General features: G+C 42.0%; 1 protein-coding gene across 5 annotated transcripts in view; it reads left to right on the top strand.

Annotated features, from left to right (window-relative positions):
• Positions 1-23,011, top strand: part of LOC116938524 (integrin alpha-6-like) — a 38,030-nt gene that overhangs the window by 2,929 nt on the left and 12,090 nt on the right. For 3 of the 5 annotated variants that reach the window (XM_032945689.2, XM_032945693.2, XM_076059807.1), the window contains exons 2-12: positions 11,149-11,276; positions 14,723-14,802; positions 15,203-15,464; positions 16,268-16,399; positions 19,498-19,705; positions 20,314-20,507; positions 21,243-21,331; positions 22,065-22,198; positions 22,309-22,401; positions 22,595-22,656; positions 22,826-22,998. In XM_032945689.2, coding sequence (XP_032801580.2) covers positions 11,149-11,276; positions 14,723-14,802; positions 15,203-15,464; positions 16,268-16,399; positions 19,498-19,705; positions 20,314-20,507; positions 21,243-21,331; positions 22,065-22,198; positions 22,309-22,401; positions 22,595-22,656; positions 22,826-22,998 — 1,555 coding nt within the window. Of the gene's footprint in view, positions 1-11,148; positions 11,277-14,722; positions 14,803-15,202; positions 15,465-16,267; positions 16,400-16,604; positions 16,731-19,497; positions 19,706-20,313; positions 20,508-21,242; positions 21,332-22,064; positions 22,199-22,308; positions 22,402-22,594; positions 22,657-22,825; positions 22,999-23,011 lie in introns of all 5 variants that reach the window. The other 2 variants (XM_032945691.2, XM_076059817.1) reach the window with 1 other exon arrangement.

Genomic DNA, 23,011 nt, shown 5'->3' with positions numbered 1-23,011 from the left:
GTAAAGTCACGTTAATTCCAATCATGCATGCATTCCGAATGCCTCTTTCGCATACTTCTCAACTATTCTAGATTTGAAGCTTTCGTGACTGCAAGGATTCATACTCTTTGGTTTTATTCGGTAAAGTCACGTAGGTAAAATATTTTAAAATATTTGACCTACGTGACTTTATTCTCAACTATTGTTTCATCGGGTTTTTTTGGGGGGGGTTGGTGGGTCGATGTTTCAAATCCACATGCCACACAGATTAAAAACGTTCTTCTTGAAGCGCATTGGAATGTTACTTATCACCATAAAACAACATTCTTCAAAGGCACTCCTCCTACCTGCTGTTGGCCATCACGTTATTTAATATATACACTATATGGATATATTGTTTTACTTCCTTAGGGCCCCCCCCCCCCCTGCAATGCCCGTCATATGTATATGTATACATGGCGTGGTTTCCAGTCTTCGTCGTCGGAAGTCCCTCGGGGTTCGGGGATGACGTCCGTCAGGTTGCGGGGTGGCTATTGAGGTGGCTGAGGCATTCCAATTCTGGATCCGCAGATATTTGGGCATTGGGGGCTTCCTTTTCCTTTCTCTAATGGCAATGGGCAGTATCTGTTGCCGGGCGGCACCTGACTGGGAGTGGCGTGCAAGGAGAGCTAAGTCACTGGAAAGCTTTACAAGTTTCCGTGTGCTGTGTACAGTGCAGTAATCTTGGCTCAGACCAAAAAAAACCCCTCACCTCTTCACATATATGAACTGTGCTTCCGCGGTAGTCGTGACCAAGTTAAATGGCATACAGTTTTTGGGGTACAGGAAAACTGAATTGAAGTGTCGTCATTTTTCACATTTTATCTGAGAATCCTGACAGACAAGAGCAGGTGAAAGTGCTTAAGTTTAACCAGCTGTCGGGTCAGTTGTGTTGCCTGTTATGGCTATTCCTTCGTAAAAGGTAGGGACAACCGTTGGCTGAGTGCATTTGCAAAATATAGCTGTGAAAACAAGTTTATAAATACAGGCTCATAAAAATGCACTCGGAAAACTACGTCGTCGTTTGAAGCATTTGCCACGCTTCACTTGTCCAGGTTGTGGATTGGGCTCGTTGAAGTCTTGACTGGTATTGACAGAGCCACTTAGCCGCAAATGAAATGACTCAATCATTTTCTGCACAAGGTCGGGAAAAAAAAACATCAGCAGTGTGATCGAACAGAGGAGGAGACGGCAGTGCACATCAGTATTTTAAAAAGTGAGCTGTCAGCAAAAAGACACTTGCTTGAAAATTCTGTTGCAGGATAAAAGTGTCACGATTACATGTTTTGCTTATTCATTTTGTACGTTGATATCCTTAACAGCCACTGACTTTTTTTTACAATTGAAAGTATATGTGGAAGTTTTTTTGTTAGATATTGGGCACAACAGAGATTGCCATTTTATTTATGCTAGTTCCATTGATAGAGATACATGTTTTTTTTAATGAAACATAAGGTGCTATACCAATTCCACATCTTGACAATAGTACTTGTCTGATCATGGTTAAAGAATCTCTTAAAGATCTGAGCAGATGGTTCAGCAGTAGAGTGAGCAGCTTGCAATCGGAAGGATGCGAGTTCAAATCCCGGTTGGGTGTTGACTCAGTCCATCATTCTCCTGGGGTCAATACAATAAGTACCCCTTAATGGAAAGTCAACAGTGGTCGCCCTATGGAATCACTTGCCTCTACTATAGGAATGTGGATATTTCCATCACTGGTTCAGGGATGTAAACAGGAGGCGAGCACTGCCTAGATAAACTAAACTAGAAACATTTTTTTATTTAGCAGAAAAGGCCCACTGATTAAATTTTTAGCTCTTTTTCAGAAGTGAACCGGCCACAAATAATAGCTCAAGGAAGTGGCTTATCATGTGGACATTTACAGTAGGCAAATATAAACGCATGTTTCATTTGAGCAAGAAATAACTTATTGGTTAAAGACTTACAGTTCACAGGTTTGGGATGTGTACCAACATTAATTAATCAGTACTCTGGCAGCAAGGGTGGAACATTTAATTTTACTTAAAAGCTACCATTTTGTACGTGTGGTAAATAATAATGAATCCTGTATATGAATATGTCATGTAAATATTTAATGTCTTCTTTGTAGCTTAATGTGTTTGATTGCATCAATATATTTACGGTAGTTAAATTATGTAGTGCAACACATTCACTGTGATGTGTCATTTATGTTTAAGTGATAATTTTTTGTTAATGCACGTTGTATGAGTAATCGTCTACGACCAAATCACCTGGAATATGCCCATCAGATATTGGAAACTAAGCAGGGCTGAGCCTGGACACTGCTTGGAATGGTGACCACCGTCCATTGCCGGTGTTATGGGCTGTGGGGCCACGCTTTGGGCAGACAAGGGCAGTGGCAGCAAAATCCATTGCACTGAACGTCTATGCTTTCACCAACCCTGCACTGACCAGCATCGTCGTGAAACATAGTCAAATAACCTCCGAGACCCACAAGGCATGGCAAGGCCCTCATATCGAAATGGAATAAACCACCAATATGGAATATGGAATTTTGGTGGTTTATGCACTGCTGGCTAGTAATGTGCATGCGATGCTATGCCAGAGTTATGCATATGCTCTAAGTTAGTGAAGGAGTGCTATATTTGGACAGTGCAGCGGTATTCCAACACACTGAGAATAGCTTCTTATTTGGAAAGAAGGAGAGCAAGCGTAACACATTCATCCCGCCAATGGGGCTGCATATACCAAGTAACTTTACATTGGCTGTGCCTTGAGTCCCATAGAAATGTTTTCTGTACCATGTATGCTTACAGGCAATTCTTCTACTTTGAATCCCGAAATCATTGGTGGGCTTTTTACAATTTGCACTCAGTCTCCCCATTGTGCATATAAGCAGTCCAGGCTCTTAGGGCCAGGTGGGTTGTGGGTTGAGTGTGCAAAGGTTTAACTGTTGACTTTACTTCTTTTAAAAGGTTGTGTGCGGTGACTATTACATTATATATTTGAACATTTTACATAAACGTCATCGTCTTTTTCAAAAAGGAATTTGTAAATAACAAGGGGGTTTGAATGTGCAAAGAGACGTTTAATATTCATAATAAAGGTTTTTGGGTTAGATTGCGTTATTTATAAATGTGTCGTAACCCTCCACCACCCGACACGGCCAATCAGAAAAAAAGTGTCACGTTGACAAAAGACAAATAGTTCACTACTTTAGCCCACAGGTGTGTTGAAGAGTGAATCCACAACATTTACAGTTTAAGTACGACGTTTCGCTGGTAATTACATCCAGCATCATCGGGCAATTCACCAGAATGGTAAAGCCCTCACTTGCTCCCGGTCTTAAATAGAGCAGCAGGGTGACGTCATCATTTAACTCATTCAGGTGCAGTGATTTGAGGCGGAGGGGGGGTATTGTAATTATATAATCGATTGGTAATCAGTCAATGGTTATGATTAGTAATGAGTTGTAGATTAGTAATTAGTTGTAATGTGTGTTATTGTGATTATATGCTACGTTAGTAATCCGTTAATTAGTATGTGTTTCCCCTATAAGGAATTGTAATATGTATTATTTAATAATACGCTTCCAAGCCGCACTAAGCCTGTAGCTGTCAGAGCGATTAAAGTTATTTCTATTTCTCTCAATTCCAATGGATTCTCTAATTAGTCTTTGCCAGTAATAATTAGTTTTACACAACACTTCAGCGTTATCAAAATCCCCTAACCTAGGTCAGTACAATTTTGTTAAGAAATATGTTATAAATGGCATATAAGTTCTACCAATTTTGCTGTTAGATGAATCATGTGATCAAAGATGGTGGCACAACTGCACATTGGAAGAGCTGCGAGCTGTTATGTTTTTTCCTTTTAGGATGTAGAGGCAAGTGAAGTGTATCGAGATGAAATATGGTAATGGCTATGAACTGTGGCAATATTGCAAATGTATGGAATGGCTGCAATCAGAATGTGACCATGTGTGGTAATGATGCCGTAAATGGTAATCAGTTGATGCTTAAACTCCTGCAAAATTTATCACATCGAGAAGTCGATTTTGGACCACAGGTAGGAATCCATTTCATATCAGCGGTCGTTGTGATAAGTGTGGAAACAGTTTAGTCAGTCATCAACGAAACAGTGGAATTTCCAAATAAGCGTGTGCCGAGTTGTATGCCAAAAATGTTACTGGACGATCATAAAGCAAACAGCATTCACATTTGCTGTACCTGATTGGCCAGATACATATGTGAAGAATATGATTTTTTTTATCTATATGTAGTGTTCGACTTTACGCGGACAACTTCTGTCTTTCTTCGAACACCGCTTTATTTACAACATTCAACATGTCCTCCACACTCCACAGTATCCTGGTCACCACGGCTCGCTCACCGTGCTCCGCTCGTCTCGCTCACCACCTTTGTCTCCCCACTATCACATCACTTGTTTCGCACTCAGCGACTCCCCGTTCAGCAACTCCGCACACAGCGTCTTCAGCTCCGCTATCGCTATGCTCTCTCCACTGCTAACTACTTCGTCTTGCTTCAGCTCCGCTATCGCTACGCTCACTCCACTGCTAACTACTTCGTCTTGCTTCACACTCTGTTCCAACTCCGGTTCCCACTCTGTTTCCAAACTCTGTTTCCAAACTCTGTTTCCAAACTCTTTTTCCAAACTCTGTTTCTACTCTGTTTCCAACTCCACGTCTTCCTCGTCCAGCTCCCAACTCCAACTCTCCGCTCTCTGTGTGTCTCCCCCAATTTATCCCCATTCTCATTATCGCTAATTAATTGGCCCGCATGCCTCCGCACGCTTCTAGTCCTAAAACACCTGCCTTTCTCCAGACTTCTCGACGCCTCCTCGTCCTTGACAACAGCCACAGCCAATCACCGCCGTTGCTGATCCTCTGGCTTAATTGGCCCAACCTTTACCTCATCATCCCAGCCTTTGCACCTGGCTGTCCTAACACGACCCACGCTGTTTTCGCCTTCTCCACAGGCTGACCCCTGATAACCCACACTGTCCGTGTGATCATGCAATTGCGCAGTTTCCACAACACACCTTCATACTCCACTACATACATAAATGCAACCATTCCATCTTTTTGTAAATCTTGCCACAATTTGAACAACTATCTCCATATTCCAACAACACTCTTCAATGCATGTTAATTGCCCTTACACCCTCAGGGAACACATACTAGTAATTATTATTTCACTGTACAGGGACTCTTCTACTTACGAACGAGTTAGGTTCCAGAGGTCTGTTCGTAAGTCGATTTGTTCGTAAGTCCAACTTTACTCCTGTCGATTATAAACATGTTGTACGGCGTGTACACTAAACACGGGGAATGGCTTTAAAAGTTGTATAATCTCCTGTAGATGTAGATGCCACTGATTCTTGATGTTCTGCAGATGTAGGTTCCACCACCGCCATCTATTGCGTGGCGGTTGAACTTCCGAACAGGCAACTGGACATACGGACAGGTTTGTTCGTATCTCTGAAAGTTCGTACGTCGAATGCTCGTAAGTAGAGGAGTCCCTGTATTTCTTACATGCAGTTGTGTAAGGGCACCGGTATATTTGATGAAGTGACAAAATTTGTGAGAAAAAAATTATCGCACGTGAGTATCAGGGTCATATCGTATTCACAGGATCTTGTGGTAGGTACTTGCCAGCCACCAGGGCCCTGCAAGGTTAGGTAAATATAGGAGCAGGGCAGTACGCCCTGTGAACAGGAGGTGTCCCAGGGTCGGTCCTGCGCATGCAACTGTTAGTCTCTTGCGATTAAAAACATCGTGATATGCAGCACGTGTATCTTAAGTAAAACTCTAATTACCTGCACCGTCGTTGGTAGCTATCAGTAAATATGATTTCGTGAAGGGACAAAGTTAATCAATAATTTTCCGAATTTTCTCGTGTATAATAAGTAATCATGTACTTGACTTAAAGCTTTCGTGACTGCAGGAATTCATATTCTTTGGGTCTTTCGGTAAAGTCATGTAGATAGGTTTTGTTTTTTGTTATTTTCTGTGAACCTATCTACGTGACTTTACCGAAAGTCCCAAAGAATATAATCACGTACTATTTTGTTAATAAATACACACTTCAGGGTAATTTACCACTTCTAGTAGCGGCAATGTTTTCTTTGCATATTAAAACCACAAAGAGCACTGCCAATAATTAACTATACAGTCCTTTATTGAGAAGGTGATGCATTTGGTGTAAACTTGCAATCAAACTTTTTGAGATTGGGGCTATCACAATGCGAAACAAGACAAATGATTGTGATGTATAAGAGCAACACCTTTGTTTTGATTAATAACCACAGGCGTTACGACCTTCCAATGAAATTAAATCCACGTTTGAGATGTTTTTTAAAATCCTCGATCGGTGTCCGTTTGTTTGAATGCAGTTTTGTTCATTATTTATATAACACATACGATTGTTCTTATTTACCGTGTTTTGAGCCAGACTGCTGCATTTTACGAAATTCACGAGTGTTATGGAATGCTCAAAACGGTTGTAAAAATTGCATAACACTTTGAAGACGAGAGTGGGGGCTCATGGAAGGATGTTGCACAGAGGCCTCGTGTTGTTCATTGTTTGAAGTAGCACAGAACTGAGGAATTCCGTGCTCGCCCTTTTACATGTCAGTCCAATCGTTTCAACATTTTACTAAAGGTGAGGCACACATATCTGAAGAATCCACAGATGGAAAGTTCTTGCCAAATGTATTTTTATATGTGTCTGTGCATTCAGTTTTTATATAATTTTATTGTGTTTTATTCTGCACATTATCGTTACGAATCAAATACTTATTGGCACTAACATGACCACCAGCCTTCCACTTCCCCCATAGCTAGGAGTTAATATTTGGTATCAGTTACGGTTACTGACTGTATAAACGTAATTAATTCCTATCTTTGGCATACATCATCAGTGCTAGCATGTGGCTGGCCTTGAGGTTCGAGTTAACTTCATACTATATAGCCTTAAAAGACAAGAACATTTGAAATCTGTATTTTCTACGAAATTCAGTGAAGCCATGAGCTCATGGCTGATGAAAGCCAATATCATCTTGGCAGCGTTAACAACGCTGAAAAGATGATTGATTAACTATGTTTTTACCTGGATTTATTTAAACCATCAAACAACATTTTGCCTGTGAAAGTCAGAAAATAATCAAAAGAGCCAATGAAGTAATCATACTTTCCCTCCGAGAGAACTCAATATGTTTCCGCTGGGGGGGGGGGGGGGAAGCTATGTTTCCAGTGAAGTTTTGAGCAATGTGGGCCTGCGAAATCGTTACAAAAGCGCACTAACACAGGAGCATGAAAGGCCGTTTCCAGCGAGATGACCTTTATGCTGACCCCACGGCCGCGTCCTGATGTCACAGCTAATGTGGGCTGGGTCACGTGGCAGATCGGGCGCACTTGGTGATCTAAAAACGTTATTCCTGCCCGAAAAATCTGTTTCTGAGTCAATTTTGTTGAGCTTGCCGTCTCTTGGCGTTTTTTTTCTTCCCCATGTTAAATGTAAACACAGCTCAGTGTGTGTGTGTTGCAACGTGATTAAAATAAATGGAGCACAATTTAATTGTATACAAAATTTATAATTTTAGACGCATGGCATACCAAAGCCCTGTAAATATAATGGGGAGAATGGCATAACTCTTAACAGATGTTTGTTGCATTAGTGCTGTATGATAATTATCAAAATGCATTTGCCACATGATGGACGACCAAGGAATGTACAGGTATTGTCCTTTTAAACATACAATGCATGCATTATACCTGATTAGTTTCATTTGCCTAATATTCTTGAGAGATGCTGCATAGTAGCCAGGCAGAAATGAACACACGACCATATTTACTCATAAAACGCTTCAAACTTAGTTTTTTTTAAAGTAACAAGTGGTGGGTTTTAAATGAATGGATATTGATGCTGAGCTTGCTATACACGAGGAGTGTTGTTTGGAATATTTTAAAGGGGAATGCTTTGTTGAAGCTATAAATATACTGGGAAGGATGAATGCAGTCCTTTCACATTCTCAGCCACTAAACTGAGAATCTTTGTCTATACCAATGGTCTCTAACTGCTAGACCGTCCTGTTAATGGTCTAGCCTTGAAATCACTATGCTCTTGTGTTTCCCAAGATTTATGGTGCTTTATAGTGTAGGCTTTCTCATTAAAACAATGTGATCCCGTCTTGAAGAGGGTTTTCAATCAAAGATGTAATTCAACAACTCAACACTGGCCATGTCTAATATTCAAACAAGCTGGATTTACATATTATCAGAGTTGTCTTTTTTGTTTGCATTTTGACTGCTTGTGTTGTGGTCATTGCAAACATGATGCCTTGAATAAAGGTGTCAGTTTTTGTGCCAGTTAAAAGGGTAAAACCTATTCCTATAAGCTGGATTTAGTTTAATTATAATTTAACATTCATCATCATCCACGATCTACCGACTGCTGGATGAAGGCCTCTTCAACTTTTCATCATATTTAAACAGTCGGGCGATGCAACACGCCATCGAGCTGATCTCATTACTTCATCTCCTCAGTGATCATCCCCTCAGAAGTGTTCTCTACTTTGGCTGCTACTGCATCGTTAATCTCGACCATTGCCCATCGTCCCTTCTTACAATGTGGCCTGCTCAAGCCCATCTACTTCACGTCAACGATGTCTGTAATTTGCGTTTGTGCTTTTGACCGGTGTGTTTTGCTTGCTGTCTCTCAGTGTAATTCCAAGTGTGAACCTCTCCATATGTCTTTGAATATTTTTTTTTGGTTTTGTTCCATTTTGTTATTCTTTGGTATCAGTAAAATGTTTTACTTATATTTGTTCACTGATCCACATGTGATCTCTCTGCATCTCAATATAATTCCAAGCATGGTGCGCTCTGCACACATTTCAGCTTTTGTTCGATTTTCTATTCTGATTCGTATGCCACTCATTGAAAACGTTCTTTTGTATTGGTTACATTACTTCTCACCATTATTAAGATCAATATTACAAAAGGATTGCTCTTGCTTGCTTTATTTAATCTCGTTTTATTCATGACATTGGACATTGACGAGCTGACATCGCGAATCGAGAAATTAAATTGACTTAATTAGAACAGACATATTTCAGATTGTCAAAGACGTCTTTGTCCTCAGCAAATTCTGCACAGGAATTGATCAAAGGCTGGTGCGATGTATGTTGCAGTTCATCGTAGCCAAAGAGATGGCAAAGATAATTGCAGAGAAAAACAAGATAGTTTAAAATTACTATTTAAAATCATACAATAACGTAAAGTGTCATACAGATCCATGGCTATTAATATAACCGTAGCTGTAGAATATGTAGTGGTCAATGATACCACCATATACAAAGGAAGCCAACAGAAGTGGATTGTGGAGGACCATATGTCCCGCGAGGTGTGCGGGCTTCACAAGACGGACGGTGGCAGACAACCAATGCTGCATTCAAAGTTACGGACTGCCTCAAAAAGGCTGGGCATTCTCACTCACTTTGTGCAGCCACAGCAAGGGCCGGCCCTTTGTGCTGCACGTGCCCTTTGCTGCACTGGGATGTTGACCTTTTCATTGCGCTGTTTTCAGATGTACGTCAAAACTATTATTTTTTATATTCCTGAAACGTTTTACGTTTTTGCCCTTTCACTGTTGCTCACCGACTGAAGTCCGTTTGTTCTAGAAACAAGTTGTGGCTCAAAAATTGCAACGTTCTATATAAATATATATTTAAATTGCTTGAATAGATACATTGTGGAAATTACCCTTATGAAAAACCATCGAAATATCAATGACGGCCATATTTTGCAACAGTGAAACATTGCGTTTCAATTTAATCATGGCTGTCTGGCTTACATTGTAAGCCACTGTCCAGTAAAATACATGTCAGTGCATCGCATAGTATTTCCAGCATGAACCAATTTTTTTAATTTAGAGTGTGATTCTCCAATGACTGCAGCATTATTATTATTTGATAGAACCTGCAGCTTCTTAGCATGGAACAACGGTACCTAGGAAAATGATCATGCTACCTCTACAGCAAGGTACCAGGAGTATGCGTTAAGCCTAACAGTAATATTAACATCGACAAACTTAGCTATAGATCAATCAGTGTTACAATTAGCAGTGGTTTCAGCATGCCAGAAATTGCGCTGGACAAGAGAACGATTCACCTTTGTTGATGTCTGATCCTCACAGACCTGGTCCAGCGCTCTGGGGTAATTTGATTCACTGCTACCTCAATAAATAAATGTCCTTGTCAATACAGTACAGTGTTGCTCAATACTGACTACATGCTCGCCTTGTAAATGTAATTGCGTGGCTGATCTGTGGGTGGACTGATGCTTGCATGTGGGTACTGTATTGGAAGATGTGAAAAGAGTAATTGTGCTTGTTTAGTTAACGCCAATTCATGCATTTATATTTGTGTGCCAGAATTTGTTTTTTTTTTAATTCTTGTGTTTCCTACCCATTGAACATGTATCCCTCTAACTGAGCGATTACAGGATAGTGATGTAATAAACATACATTTGGTGGAGGTTTTATTGGCAAAACAATGCTACCAGTAATGTTTCATTGATTCTAATTACACTGTGGTATGATGTGTAAATGACAATTCGTACCAGCTTAAAAATATTGAAATGTTGCGTTGATGGAACCTTGTGCATGGTTAGCGAGCCGGGATATGACTGGTGACCCAGCAAATCCTTCTTGAATGCAAACGGCATTCAAATAACTCAGTACCCGTACCATGAGTGGATGTCATCATTTACTGAGAAATAAATTAAATACAGAATCGCTTCTGCAATGATAGGCCTGCATCATCGTTAACATTACCTGATTGTTAATCAACATCCCTAGTCGTCTGCGACGAAGATTAAGATACTAGACTGTTTCAACAAGCATTTCTGGAATGACGAGGTAATCTTTATGCCTTAATTTACATTAATAAGTACTGTAACCAACATCGTGGCCTTCCAATAGAAAGGTGTTATTTTAAAGGCACACAAAAACGCGTTTGCTCTAACGTATCGCTACGGATTGTCATACCTACTGCGTTAATATTAATGATTCCTACCTGTCCCTCACTTATAAAAAACGTTTTTGTTTTTTTTGTTTTCGTACCCAGGTTACTGGTGGGAGCTCCGAGAGCAAAGGCCCTTCCCAATCAGCACGCCAACCGTACCGGCGGGGTCTACCAGTGTCCCTTCACCGCCAACACCGACGACTGCCAGAGGGTGATCTTCGACAATGACGGTAGGGAAATGACGTCCCGTTTTACACAACCGGTTGAAAAACGTCCTCCTACAGGGCACATCGGCGCGTCGCTATCGTTCATCGGATTCAGTTTTTTTTCCCACCCGATCTCGCTCCTTCCTTTATTCCATCGTTTTCATCCCAGTCCCAAAATAGAACAAAGGCTTAAAGTTGCACAAAGAAGTATGAATCGGTGGATTGGTGCTCACAAACTACACTGAGGTATAGAAGGAGGGGCTCATGCATTGGGGAACAATTGGCAATGAGAAACACCGTATTGTTAAGGAACCTTTGTAACATTTGGGCAGAGCACATTACGAGAAGGGACTATAGCCGATGGATGAGGCTCATAATGGAATGACAGCCTATGGATAGGACTCACCCAAGAGGGTGACAACTGTGATCAGATCAGCTTGTGTGCAGGAGTGAGGTTTGTGGTTGCATTGCAGGACTGTGTGGAATGCTGACACTGTGGGGCAGAGTTTATCCGGTAATGGATTGACTATCGTGATGATGATGATGACTGCAAAATAATCTAACATTCATGTTAACATGTCTTTGTGATTTTTTTTATTCCAATGTATGTATGATAAGTAGAACAAAAAAAATGTTGCTTGCACTCATTCTGGATTATCCAATCTCCAAATGTTAACCAGTCTGGCCAGTTTGTATCTTTAAAATCAGTGGCTGGGTGCTGTCAGGTGACCAGCCTGAATAATCCCATGTGACCCAATTACTTGGGTCACTGCACGGCAAAACCAAGCCCAGGAGCACATGTCCTTGCGGCTGCTGGTGTTTGCTGTAGCTCCTTCAGTGTCCTTAGCTTTCTATCTGCTTTGTAGTGCTCTTGGCTGATAATGATTATTTATAAACATCATAAGCCTGTTTATTACAATGTTTTTAAGGTATTTATAAATTCATCATCCTTAAATGCAGTCAAGAAAAGTTATAATGGCACAGAAATACAAAATATGATGTAATTCTCCATTGTATTTATCTAATACATTGTACAGTCTTGGCATAGGCTTTATTTATTAAATGCATTTTTGGATATTGTACAGTTCCCATGTATTACTTGTGCTAGCATTTTCTGTCATACATAAGCTGAGTCTGGTATCTCCGAGTGAATATTACGTCTTCTGTGTTATGGAAACAGGGACGTTACATTATAGTATTATCTCCTTTCCTTTCACGCGAATGCCTTTTAGATGTGTCATGCCAGGAATTCAGAATGTCACAAACTGCCCTTGATCTGTATCATTGTACATGGGGGGAGGGTTGGAGTAGTAGTCAGTGCACTGTGCTATGAAATCAGTGACCTGAGTTTGATTCCTTGTCATGGCTAACCGGTCCTGGGCCCGGCCCTTCACCAACCCTCACTGACCAGCATGGTCAAGTATGGTCGAACAACACCCCATGAATGACGCAGCATGGGGAGGTCATCAACCAACCGTGGGTTGATAAAAGATTGTAATTATCATTGAATTGAAAACAATTGAATTCTGGTTTTTGTTCTAAAAAAAAATCAATGCTTACCTCTAGATATCACGTACCTAAAAAAAAATCTACATTGATTTTCATGAGTTTGAATATTTGGTGCTGGGCTATAACTGAGTAAAGACCCAACACAGAAGATCCCTGGCTTAGATATTCCATGAAGCCTATGGGCACAACCCGAAACCGCATCCGTACGAACCACTGAAGGTGTGGATACTTGCGGTGCAAAGGTAAAATAACAAAAACTCTCCGGTGTGTGTCTGTGGTCACCCAGAACGGAACCATGGAACATTTAACGACTCAATGCCCGGTTGACAAACATGAAGGAGGCATCACAGCGATACACCCAGCTAATCCTGATGCAATCATCTGGCTCAACCACCTCAATGTATAACATTATACACCTCAATGTTATACATTATAACAATGTATAACAATTTTGATTTAAAGCTTTCGTGACTGCAGTAATTCATATTCTTAGCTCTTTCGGTAAAGTCACGTTTGTGTTATGGTCGAAACGTCGTGAGAATTTTTATTGTTTTATATATATTTTATTATTTTATTGTTTCCCTTCAACGTGACTTTACTGAAAGAGCTAAGAATAAGAAAATGTATAACAATGTTATAAACAAAATATAAAACAATAAAATGATCACGACGTTTCGACTGCAACACAAGCAATCATCATCAGGTGTGAAAACCACAGCAAGAAAATTTGAAAAAAGTGGCTTTTTTAAACGTTAGTACCACGGAGAGCGATTTGGCAGTTATTCAGATGGACGAGTCCATCTATGTTCGGAAAAGAGGAGGGGGGAGACGAAAATAATGGATGCAGTCTGAAAGCCACCGTAAGCGTGAACAATCAATTAAGACCCGAAATGGTTACACCTCAACATTATTACACCTCATTATGCACCTCAATATATAACATCATAGTTGTTGCTCGACATTAACATCAACCATGCAAAGAATAAGAAGAAGGCTGAGTAAAATGTCCAGCGTTGTTTGTACGTCATTTCAAATGTTTTGGACAAAGGCCTCAGTGGTCGGCGTCCACACTCGGGCACTGCAGCCCTCCTCATGGGGGATGGGGCCTAGGCAGGGGCAGGAAACAAAGGCCCTCTTGGCCTTGCCATGGGACCCAGCAGGGAATTTTAATCAGCACACTGGGGTCAATGGAGTGTCACTGATAAGGGTTACAAACACTGCTGCTCATCCGCCGATAAGTGTTCACACGTACATTGACCTGCTCTTTTGAATTGAATAAAATACTTTGGAAAAAGGATATTGAAAGGGTCGTGCTCATATTTGACTTCCAATCGTTATTTTTTTTGCTATGTTTAATAAAACATTTACATAGTTTTAACGAGAAAATATAATTAATTCATTTAAAAAACGCATGACATAAGTTTTTTATATGCATCTTCATTGCCCAAAGCAAGTGATTTTAATGTGCAAGTGCACACGTTATCTTGAAATTATACCATTAATAATAGATTATTATTCCAGCCACGTCAGTCAGCTGCGCTCTGCCGTGGGCAGCAGAGGGCAGTGTAGTAAAATCAACTGTTGTACGGCATTTCTATGCTCCCTACTTTTACCAATCCACACTTAACAGCCTGGTGAAATATGGCCAAACAGCTCCCACGACGTGCAGAGCATGGAGAGGTCCTCATTCAAGAGTGGTATCACAAACTGGACTGTGCATGTACATACACATTTCAGCACTCGTATGCCAGTTTTAATTGATCACTATCTCATTCTTAGTACGATAGATGTTGTGCATACATACACACGTACTGTCTTTTAAAATAACTGCCCATTTATAATGAAGAAAGGGTATGGACCAGCCTGCAAAGACACTGATTTTAGGAGCTTTGCTCGACCAATTTGCTCCGCTGCTCACCCCGCTTTATTTCTGGATGTTTTGTTGCTTTTTTGGTTCCCAGCTGATCCGACGACTGAAAGCAAACAAGACCAGTGGATGGGTGTCACTGTGAAGAGTCAGGGGCCCGGAGGGAAGGTGCTGGTAAGCACTGTTCTGCCCGAACACATCCTCAGAATGATCATATTAAAGCTGACTCTTACACATTGTTCATTATATGGTGTACATCAGAATACAATTCATGTATGCAGAGAGAAAAAAAAAATTCCCCTGGCAAGTGTATTTAAACGAATTAATATCTGATTATGGAGTGTCAGTGGTATCTCATTGAATGCCTGGATTTTCTCCAGACACTCCCACTTTCAACCCACGAATATACCTTCAACAAAGAATGTACTGTATGCCAAAACATCCCAAGCGTAGAATTGGTGGAACATCCCAAGTTGTGCCCTCTTGACAAATTCTTGTCACTTGATAAATGACGATTCGTTGTTTGTTGTTGTTGTTGTTGCCGCCGTGCGCCGTCTCGTGTTGCGGCCTCTAGGCTTGCGCGCACCGCTATGAAACGCGGCGCTTTGTGGGACTGCCCGAGGAAACACGGGGCATGATCGGTCGCTGCTACGTGCTGAGCCAGGACCTCAGGATGAACGAGCAGGATGAAATGGACGGAGGGAGCTGGCAGTTTTGTGCCGGCAGGCCTGATAGCCACGAACAGTTTGGAGTCTGCCAGCAGGGCCTCGATGCTGGGTTCACGCGTGACTTCCACTACATCTACTTTGGGGCTCCCGGCGCCTACAACTGGAAAGGTACTGGGCCCCGGGAGGGAACGGTGAATAAAAAGCACGCATCTAGGCTACTGATGTGCACATTTCAAACTTGTGATTGTAGAGGTTTAAAATCAAGGGAAAACACAGCCATCTTGTGAAATTGCATGTATTTTTTGGAAACCCAAGTTTTATGTTCCTGTTTGGGTACAGCAGAGGTGGCCGAGTTGTTATCCTACCTGTGTAATTAGCCAAAGAAAGACTGAGGGTATTTCTACAACTAACCGCCAACTATTTGACGTGGCTTGAGAGAAAATAAGCCTATAATCTTATAATAACCCAACCTTCAGTTACATCAGTAGCGGAATGTATGAGCGTGGAGGTGAAAAGACTCGCAGGAGTGCTATTTCACCCGCGTCGGTGCTAGCTGGCTGTGAGTCCCTGTTCCCATGGTGACATGGACCTAACGGAATGAGACCACTGGAGCTGTGACGTGGGAAGCAAAGTGAGTAAGCACCAGCTGAGCCATACGCCCTCATCAAGTGGAATAATCGAGCGTGTGTGAATCTACAGGGCAGGGTACCTCTGCCTGCTGGGAAGCAGTCTGGTGACGAATTGTTGCTTTGCTGATTGCTTTCAGACGAGATTATTGATTTGGACAAAGAATTGTCTGAAGAAATGCATTGTGTTCATAATTGTTGCTGTAGTGTGTGTGTGTATACAAATTCATGTTACAATCGATAGAAATTGTTGTTTGTAATTGAAGTGTACGGAATTTCTTTTCCGAAACAGATCGCTCTATGCTATTGTTTTGGTGTGTGTTAACTGTGCGTTTTATTTTTTAGGCATTGCTCATGTTGCACAAAGGAACTCGACATTTTATGAACAGGGCATCTTTGACGACGGACCTTATGAGACTGGAGATGAAAGGTGGAAAAATGAGAAACTGGTCCCTGTGGCCTATAACAGCTACTTAGGTAGGATGGTCCTGATACTGGAAAGGACAGAGGTTGCTGGAGAGATGTTCAATTGGTCCAAATTATTCGAAAGGTCCAAAACAAGAACCTGGCCTTGCATGTGAATGTCAATGCCCAATCTCTCCAGCTTCATCTGTCCACGTTTCTGTCCTCTTCCCACTGTTCTTAATCTGCTCTCTCTCTCTGTCTGTCCTTTACGGTGCAGGAATCATGTTTTTGACCAGCATCGATAGTTCAGACGCTGATCAGAATTTGTACAAAACCGAAGAGCCAAAAGACAAGCCACCTGGGAGCTCTCTCAGCCTGGAAGTGTCCAGGAATAGTTATCTAGGTTTGTAACCGCTGGTGCGGTGCTAAGTGTGCAGTGCTTTACCACCTAATGTGCCATGTGCATGAATCCCCACATAGTCGATTGATCAGTGATTGATTTATTTTGATAACCATTGCCCCCCTCCATAATTATATGATTTTATAGGCAAGATTAATAATCGAATGGTCATAGGGCATCTCTGCTCAGGTTTGATATGTTGAAACGTTATTATATGGCAGTGTGTGTTAGATCATGCTCGTTGGACATCTGTGAAAAAAAGCTTCACAGCTCATCGGATTTCTCCAGGATAAATAAAGATTCTAAAAGCCTCAGACTTTTAAAGGAGTGCTTAACAAATTAACCTGCAAGAATACAGACCGGGAATTAATTATCAGTGATGGGAGTTTACATTGTTCTAAACTTCCAATAAGACTATAGCGATTGAGATATGAAAATCCATAACCATAACACAATTAATTTTCTGATCAACAATGTCAGTAAAAATTGTGACAATTTTAATTGACAAATAATAAATGTGTGCATTAGTTAAATCTGTTAATTTCAAGCTTCTGGCTGTCACCTTTTATTTCTGCTCGACTTTTCCTCCCTAACCTCCATAACCTTCCCGTGGCCGCATGCACTGAGCCAGCACATTGCCTGATGCGTTGTGACGTGAACCTGCACGCTCCCAACGTACCCGTGAAAGTTTGCAAATGCGGTGCTGTGTGACGTGACCGAAGTCTCGTTCGATGTCTTTAAGTTTTGCTGGTTTTCCGTACGCGTTAAATCACAACTGCATCACGCAACACTCACGTGGATGGTTACCTTGGGCATGGCTGGCAGGTCTGGAGCACCAAAACAGCTTCCCCCTCCACGGCACCTCGCACCTTACTGCCTCTCGGTGACACCAGCGTCGCCCCGATTAACTCACACGCTTTCCCTTGAGAATGTGTGGCATAACTGTGTGCACCACGTGCCTACCTGCGGTGGGCCACGTGATTCATCACAAACAATGACGTATACATTAAACTGACATACTATAGCTGTATGTCACACCGCAGGTGCTTAAGTAATGAATAACAAGATTGAGGTTTACTACTGATATCCCTTCATAACGATGAGGAGTGTCTATCTCATTTTGACGATTCGTTTCTGAAAAGCACACAGCTAACGGATAACAAATATTAATGGTCAGCTGCAGTGAAGAGCAGTTGAAGGACATTCATTCCATTAGTTTTGAACGCATACATAATCCGCCTACTTTCAAAGTTACAATCATTTTGAGTGCAATTTTAAGAAGTTGCCTCAAGGTATACATGTAATAATTGTTTACAGAATAATTTTTCTTAAAAATGGTGGGGTTTTTCTGCCATTTCACTATAATCCACAAAACTGCTTCGTGCACTGCTGCTGCTGCAGGTTTTCTTGCAGTGAATCCTCTCCCTGCTTGCAAGTTACGCTTCACATAATTTCCTATAATTGGCAGTCACGGATTTTATCTCCTACATGTTTGGCTTCTGCATTTGTTTTAAATCTTTTAGCTTGCACTACCAGCACGGAATATGTGTGCCAATACGATTAATTTGAAATCCACTCAGGCTGTTACATAATGGCCTTCTCATTATCCATTGGCAAAATAGGCCCTAAAAGGTACGCTTTATTTATTTATTAATGCAAGACGAATAAACATGATAATGGATCCTACTATACATGTAGCGTATAAGCATTTTCATCGTATAGTGCTCATGTTACATTCATAAAAGCAGGGTCCTGCAAAGGACATCGCAGCCTCTTTGCTCAATGCAGGAAATTCACACATAGGTGGTGAAAAGCTACCGAGTGCAAAGTTTAGGGTGACTGTTTCTAGTGCCTATGGTGGCTGTGTTTTACGAGAGAAGTGCTTAAGCCATCATGTTGATCTCTCAATGCCATTAGAACCCATGTCTAGTGGCTGTGCAGCAAGGATATTTGGCCCGAGGGTTGGGTTGGAGTTCTCTGCATCTCACCAGCATCCACCGTTTCCCAGTTGTCGTATTGTTTTTTTTTTATCAACTTCATCTTGCGTCCAACCGACTCAAGGTAAATTCCATCCTATACGAGTGTTAAACGCCACGGCAGGTAATATGCACTGGTGAAAAACGGTCTTACGTAGGCCTATCAGTATGTTGTTTTTATTATCAAGTTTAGTTTTACAAACGCACTCCAACCTGCTCTTGCGCTGGTCTCTTATTTCATCATCATGATCCCAGTGACAGACAATAATTGTCCCGGATATATCGCACCTCTCCATGCTCTTATGTTCTGAAAACAGAACATCAGAGCATGGAGAGGTGCATGCTTGGAATTGCACTGAAATACACAGAAACACGCATTATGTTGACTCTTAATAAAAGTGGATTTGGGTAGAACACATTTCTCAAAGGGACGCTAACCGATGGATGAGGTGTATGAAAGAGGGCAGCCAAAGGAGAGAATATGCCTGAGGTGATGTCCACCGTGGAGAAGGAGGGATCAGATTGGCTCACGTGTAGGAGCTAGATGGATTGTTGCCATGATATATATGCAGCAGTGGATAGATCATGGCTTATAATATAAAAAATTGAAATCATATAGATGTAATTGCTGATTCAAACAGTGATTCGTGAAAGCAGTGTGCTCAGGCATCTTTCTTCCTCGTTTCATGTTATATTCCTGTCCTGACAAACGCCATTCGTTGACGACGTTGGAAAGAAGATCTGTGAATTTTGAGAAAATCTCAGCACCAGCTCTCTCATTTCCCACATCGCAGGGTTCTCCATGGACTCCGGCAAAAGTGTCATGGCCAGAAACAGGCTGAGCTTCGTGGCAGGAGCACCGCGGGCAAACCACACGGGAGCCGTGGTCGTGCTGAAGAAAGACTCACTGAGCAGCCTCACGCCGGAGCAGACCATCTACGGCGAGGAGCTCGCCTCCTCCTTCGGCTATGATGTGACGCTGGCCGACCTCAACAACGACGGGTAACCGACCGCATGTACCGTGACGCTTCGGGCAAAGAAAGAAAAAACAAAACCTCATCACGCCAAGACACATCCCAGGGCAACTTCACGACACGAGTTACGGTTGTCCAGAGAGGGACGATGTTCTTGGGAGAAACGATGCTCAAACAAAGGTTTTGAAGCGTGCAACGTTGCCGTGGTCATGCCTGCCCTCGAATTCTTCTGAATCACTAACTTTTGTTAATGGGAACAATCTGGACACAATTCAGCGAATGCAAAAAAGCAAGCCGTCGTGTTTTCCATGCAGCGCGAGTTGGTGAGATGTGCGTGTGTGTGTGATTGTGGGGAGTGGTAGTGTAGCGGTTAGCACGATGTGCTACAAACCCAGCGACTCAAGTTAGATTCCCGCTCACGGCTAACACTAGTGACGATTATAATCTGAACCGGTCATGTGGAAACATCGCCACTGGGGAGACAAAGGCGGCTAGGTGTGGTGTTGGCCACCCACCTCCTCGTGTGCCATGTCGGCACTAATAGGTGTTTGCTAACAGCACTTGCCCCAGCAGTCTGTCCAGGCTATACGGGGAATCTTTGTTTTTTTTTTAAGCGCGAGGGTCATGTCGTTGAAGGTGGCTGGACCTGGTCGTGGGAGCTCCTCAATACTTCGACCGGAGGGAGGACATTGGAGGGGCAGTGTATGTTTACATGAACCAACGGGGCGGCTTCGATGAGCACAACTTTATCCGCCTCAATGGCACCAAGGACTCCATGTTTGGCCTTGCCGTGGCCAACATTGGGGACATAAACCAAGATGGCTTCGAGGGTAAGTAACGTGAAAAATAATAACACACCCCTGTCTCTCTTCTCTGTTTAATTATAATTTGTAACGTATTGCCATATGCAAGAATGTCATTCATAATGCAATATATCTTGATTTGAAGCTTTCATGACTGCAGGAATTCATACTCTTTGGTCTTTTCGGTAAAGTCACGTAGGTAATAAAAATAATAGATCGCGACGTTTCGATCGCAAGCAATTTGTCATCAGGCGGAAGAAAGAGGTCCTTTTTTTCGTTTTTTTTATTTTGCCTGATGATGATCGCTTGTGTTGCAATCGAAAGGTCGTGATCTATTATTTTTTCTACCTACGTGACTTTACTGAAAGAACCAAAGAGAATGCAATATATGTAAATGATTTATCAATATTTCAGAAGCTTTATAGACCGCTCAAGTCAAGTAAATTTTAAATGTCGTTAGACTGTGACACCTTTCTGGAATAGAACTCCCTCCAAGGCACAATTACTTCGAATGCAAAATAATACGAAATAATTTTAAAGGTATAAAATCCACTTGAAAAAAATATAATTTAAAAACAGTAACAAAGATCTTAAATCAAATTCTCACCGCCATCACCACCACCATTACCATCCTCCCCACAACCGGCGATGGTTGTGGTGAGAAGTAAAAAAATATATTTAAAAAATCTAATTTTATTCAACTTGGTGAATGAAAGCCTGAGGAATTCTGCAGTGACACGACCGTGACCGGCTGTTCTTTAGACATCGCTGTGGGCGCTCCCTATGATGGATCTGGGAAGGTGTTCATCTACCACGGAGGCAGGATGGGCATCAACCCGAAAGCTTCTCAGGTGATCGTCAGAACGGTGACCCAGGTCACTCTTGCAAAGAAGACTCCTATCCTGGTCCCCTTGAGTTCCCTCACCCGGTGGAACAGAACACACTTTAAATCTTGACCACAGCCCAGCTGTGATCCGCTAAAAACACGATCGGCCACATTGGTTACGGTGCACATGATTTACCAATTGCAATATTAACGGCTTTGTCAGCTTTCACGGCCGCAGTGACAGGTGGAATATCCATTGGGTGGGCATGAGCAGAATGATTAAAATGAAATACAGTAAAACCTTGGGTTGCGAGCATAATTCGTTCCGGAAACGTGTTTGTAATCCAAAGCACTCGTATATCAGAGCACTCGTATATCAGTTGTGATCACGTGACGCTCGACAGACAAAGCGTATACGTACACTACTCGTGCCGCAAGACCCTCGCTCGTTTATCAAACGAATATTTATTTTTAAAAAAATTCTCGTCTTGCAAAACACTCGCAGACCAAGTTGCTCGCAATCCAAGGTTTTACTGTACCTGCAAGCAAGAGAAATCAATCTACCGTATTTTAAATATATTACATATTTTTCCTGCGTGTTTTCAGGCTCAGGTGATTGTAAATCAGTACGTGCCGTAAAATAAAAGATAAATTGACACCGTCGTGCGTGTTGGGTGCTTGTCGTTAGGTCCATGGACACGGTTCGTAGCTCTGTGCACCAATTCACGTGCGTCTGTCTGCTCCTCTTTCCATGCCAGGCAATAAGTGGGGACGACTTCAACTACAAGGTGGAGAAGTTTGGTTACTCCATCACCGGAGGGATGGATGTGGATGGGAACACATACCCGGATCTCCTCATAGGGTCACTGTCAGACAAAATTGCTCTGCTCAGGTAACGTGTGTAGTGGTGTGAAGGAATGTTTTTTAAATTGGCTGTGTCGTGGAAAGAAATTTGTTTAATGTTGTCTAAATTGTCTTCCTTATCTGTGTTTTCGTATAAAGGGCTCGTCCTGTCATTACTCCCAACATCCTGGTGACGTCTGACAAAGACATCGACATCAACGTGAAGAACTGTGAAAATGACAAGAGAATTTGGTAAAGTTATTAACGGAAGCGTGAGCAAAGAATCTGTCAGCCATTACTTATTTACTTATTCAGTTGTAATGTGTTAACATTTTCAAGTAAATGAGTCATTACTAAAATATTGCACTCGAATACTTATGTATTTATATTTTCAAACATTTGTTTCGTTTAAACACTTTACATTGTTGTTTTGTTTCTCCCGCAGCATAAAGGTGAAGGCTTGTTTCTCATATAAAGCAAAACCTGCGAATTACAACCCAATCATTAGTGAGTATACAAAGTCTGCACCCATGATAACGCAATTATGAGCACAGTACTGGTAATCGCACACTGAAGACCATCGTGTTTTGTATGTGGAACCACAACGTTGACATGGGAATGTAACGGTTCTCGTGTACAAAGAGCTTCGGTTGACGCCATGGCTCCCCGCCCGCAGACTTGACGTACACGTTCGAGGCGGAGATGGACCGCAGGAAGCAGGGGCTGGGCTCGCGCGTCTCCTTCCTAAACCGGGGCTCGAACTCCCCTGAGGAGTACGTGCTGAGCGGCTCTCTGGTGCTGATGGGACAGGGGCGGGAGAAGTGCACAGAGAAAACCATGCAGCTGCAGGTGAGGACGCCCG

The sequence above is a fragment of the Petromyzon marinus genome, chromosome 4 (assembly GCF_048934315.1).
Source record: "Petromyzon marinus isolate PM22_M1 ecotype Great Lakes invasive population chromosome 4, UKy_Petmar_22M1.pri1.0, whole genome shotgun sequence".
NCBI classification, from domain to species: domain Eukaryota; kingdom Metazoa; phylum Chordata; class Hyperoartia; order Petromyzontiformes; family Petromyzontidae; genus Petromyzon; species Petromyzon marinus.
This window is presented reverse-complemented; position numbering and strand designations above follow the sequence as displayed.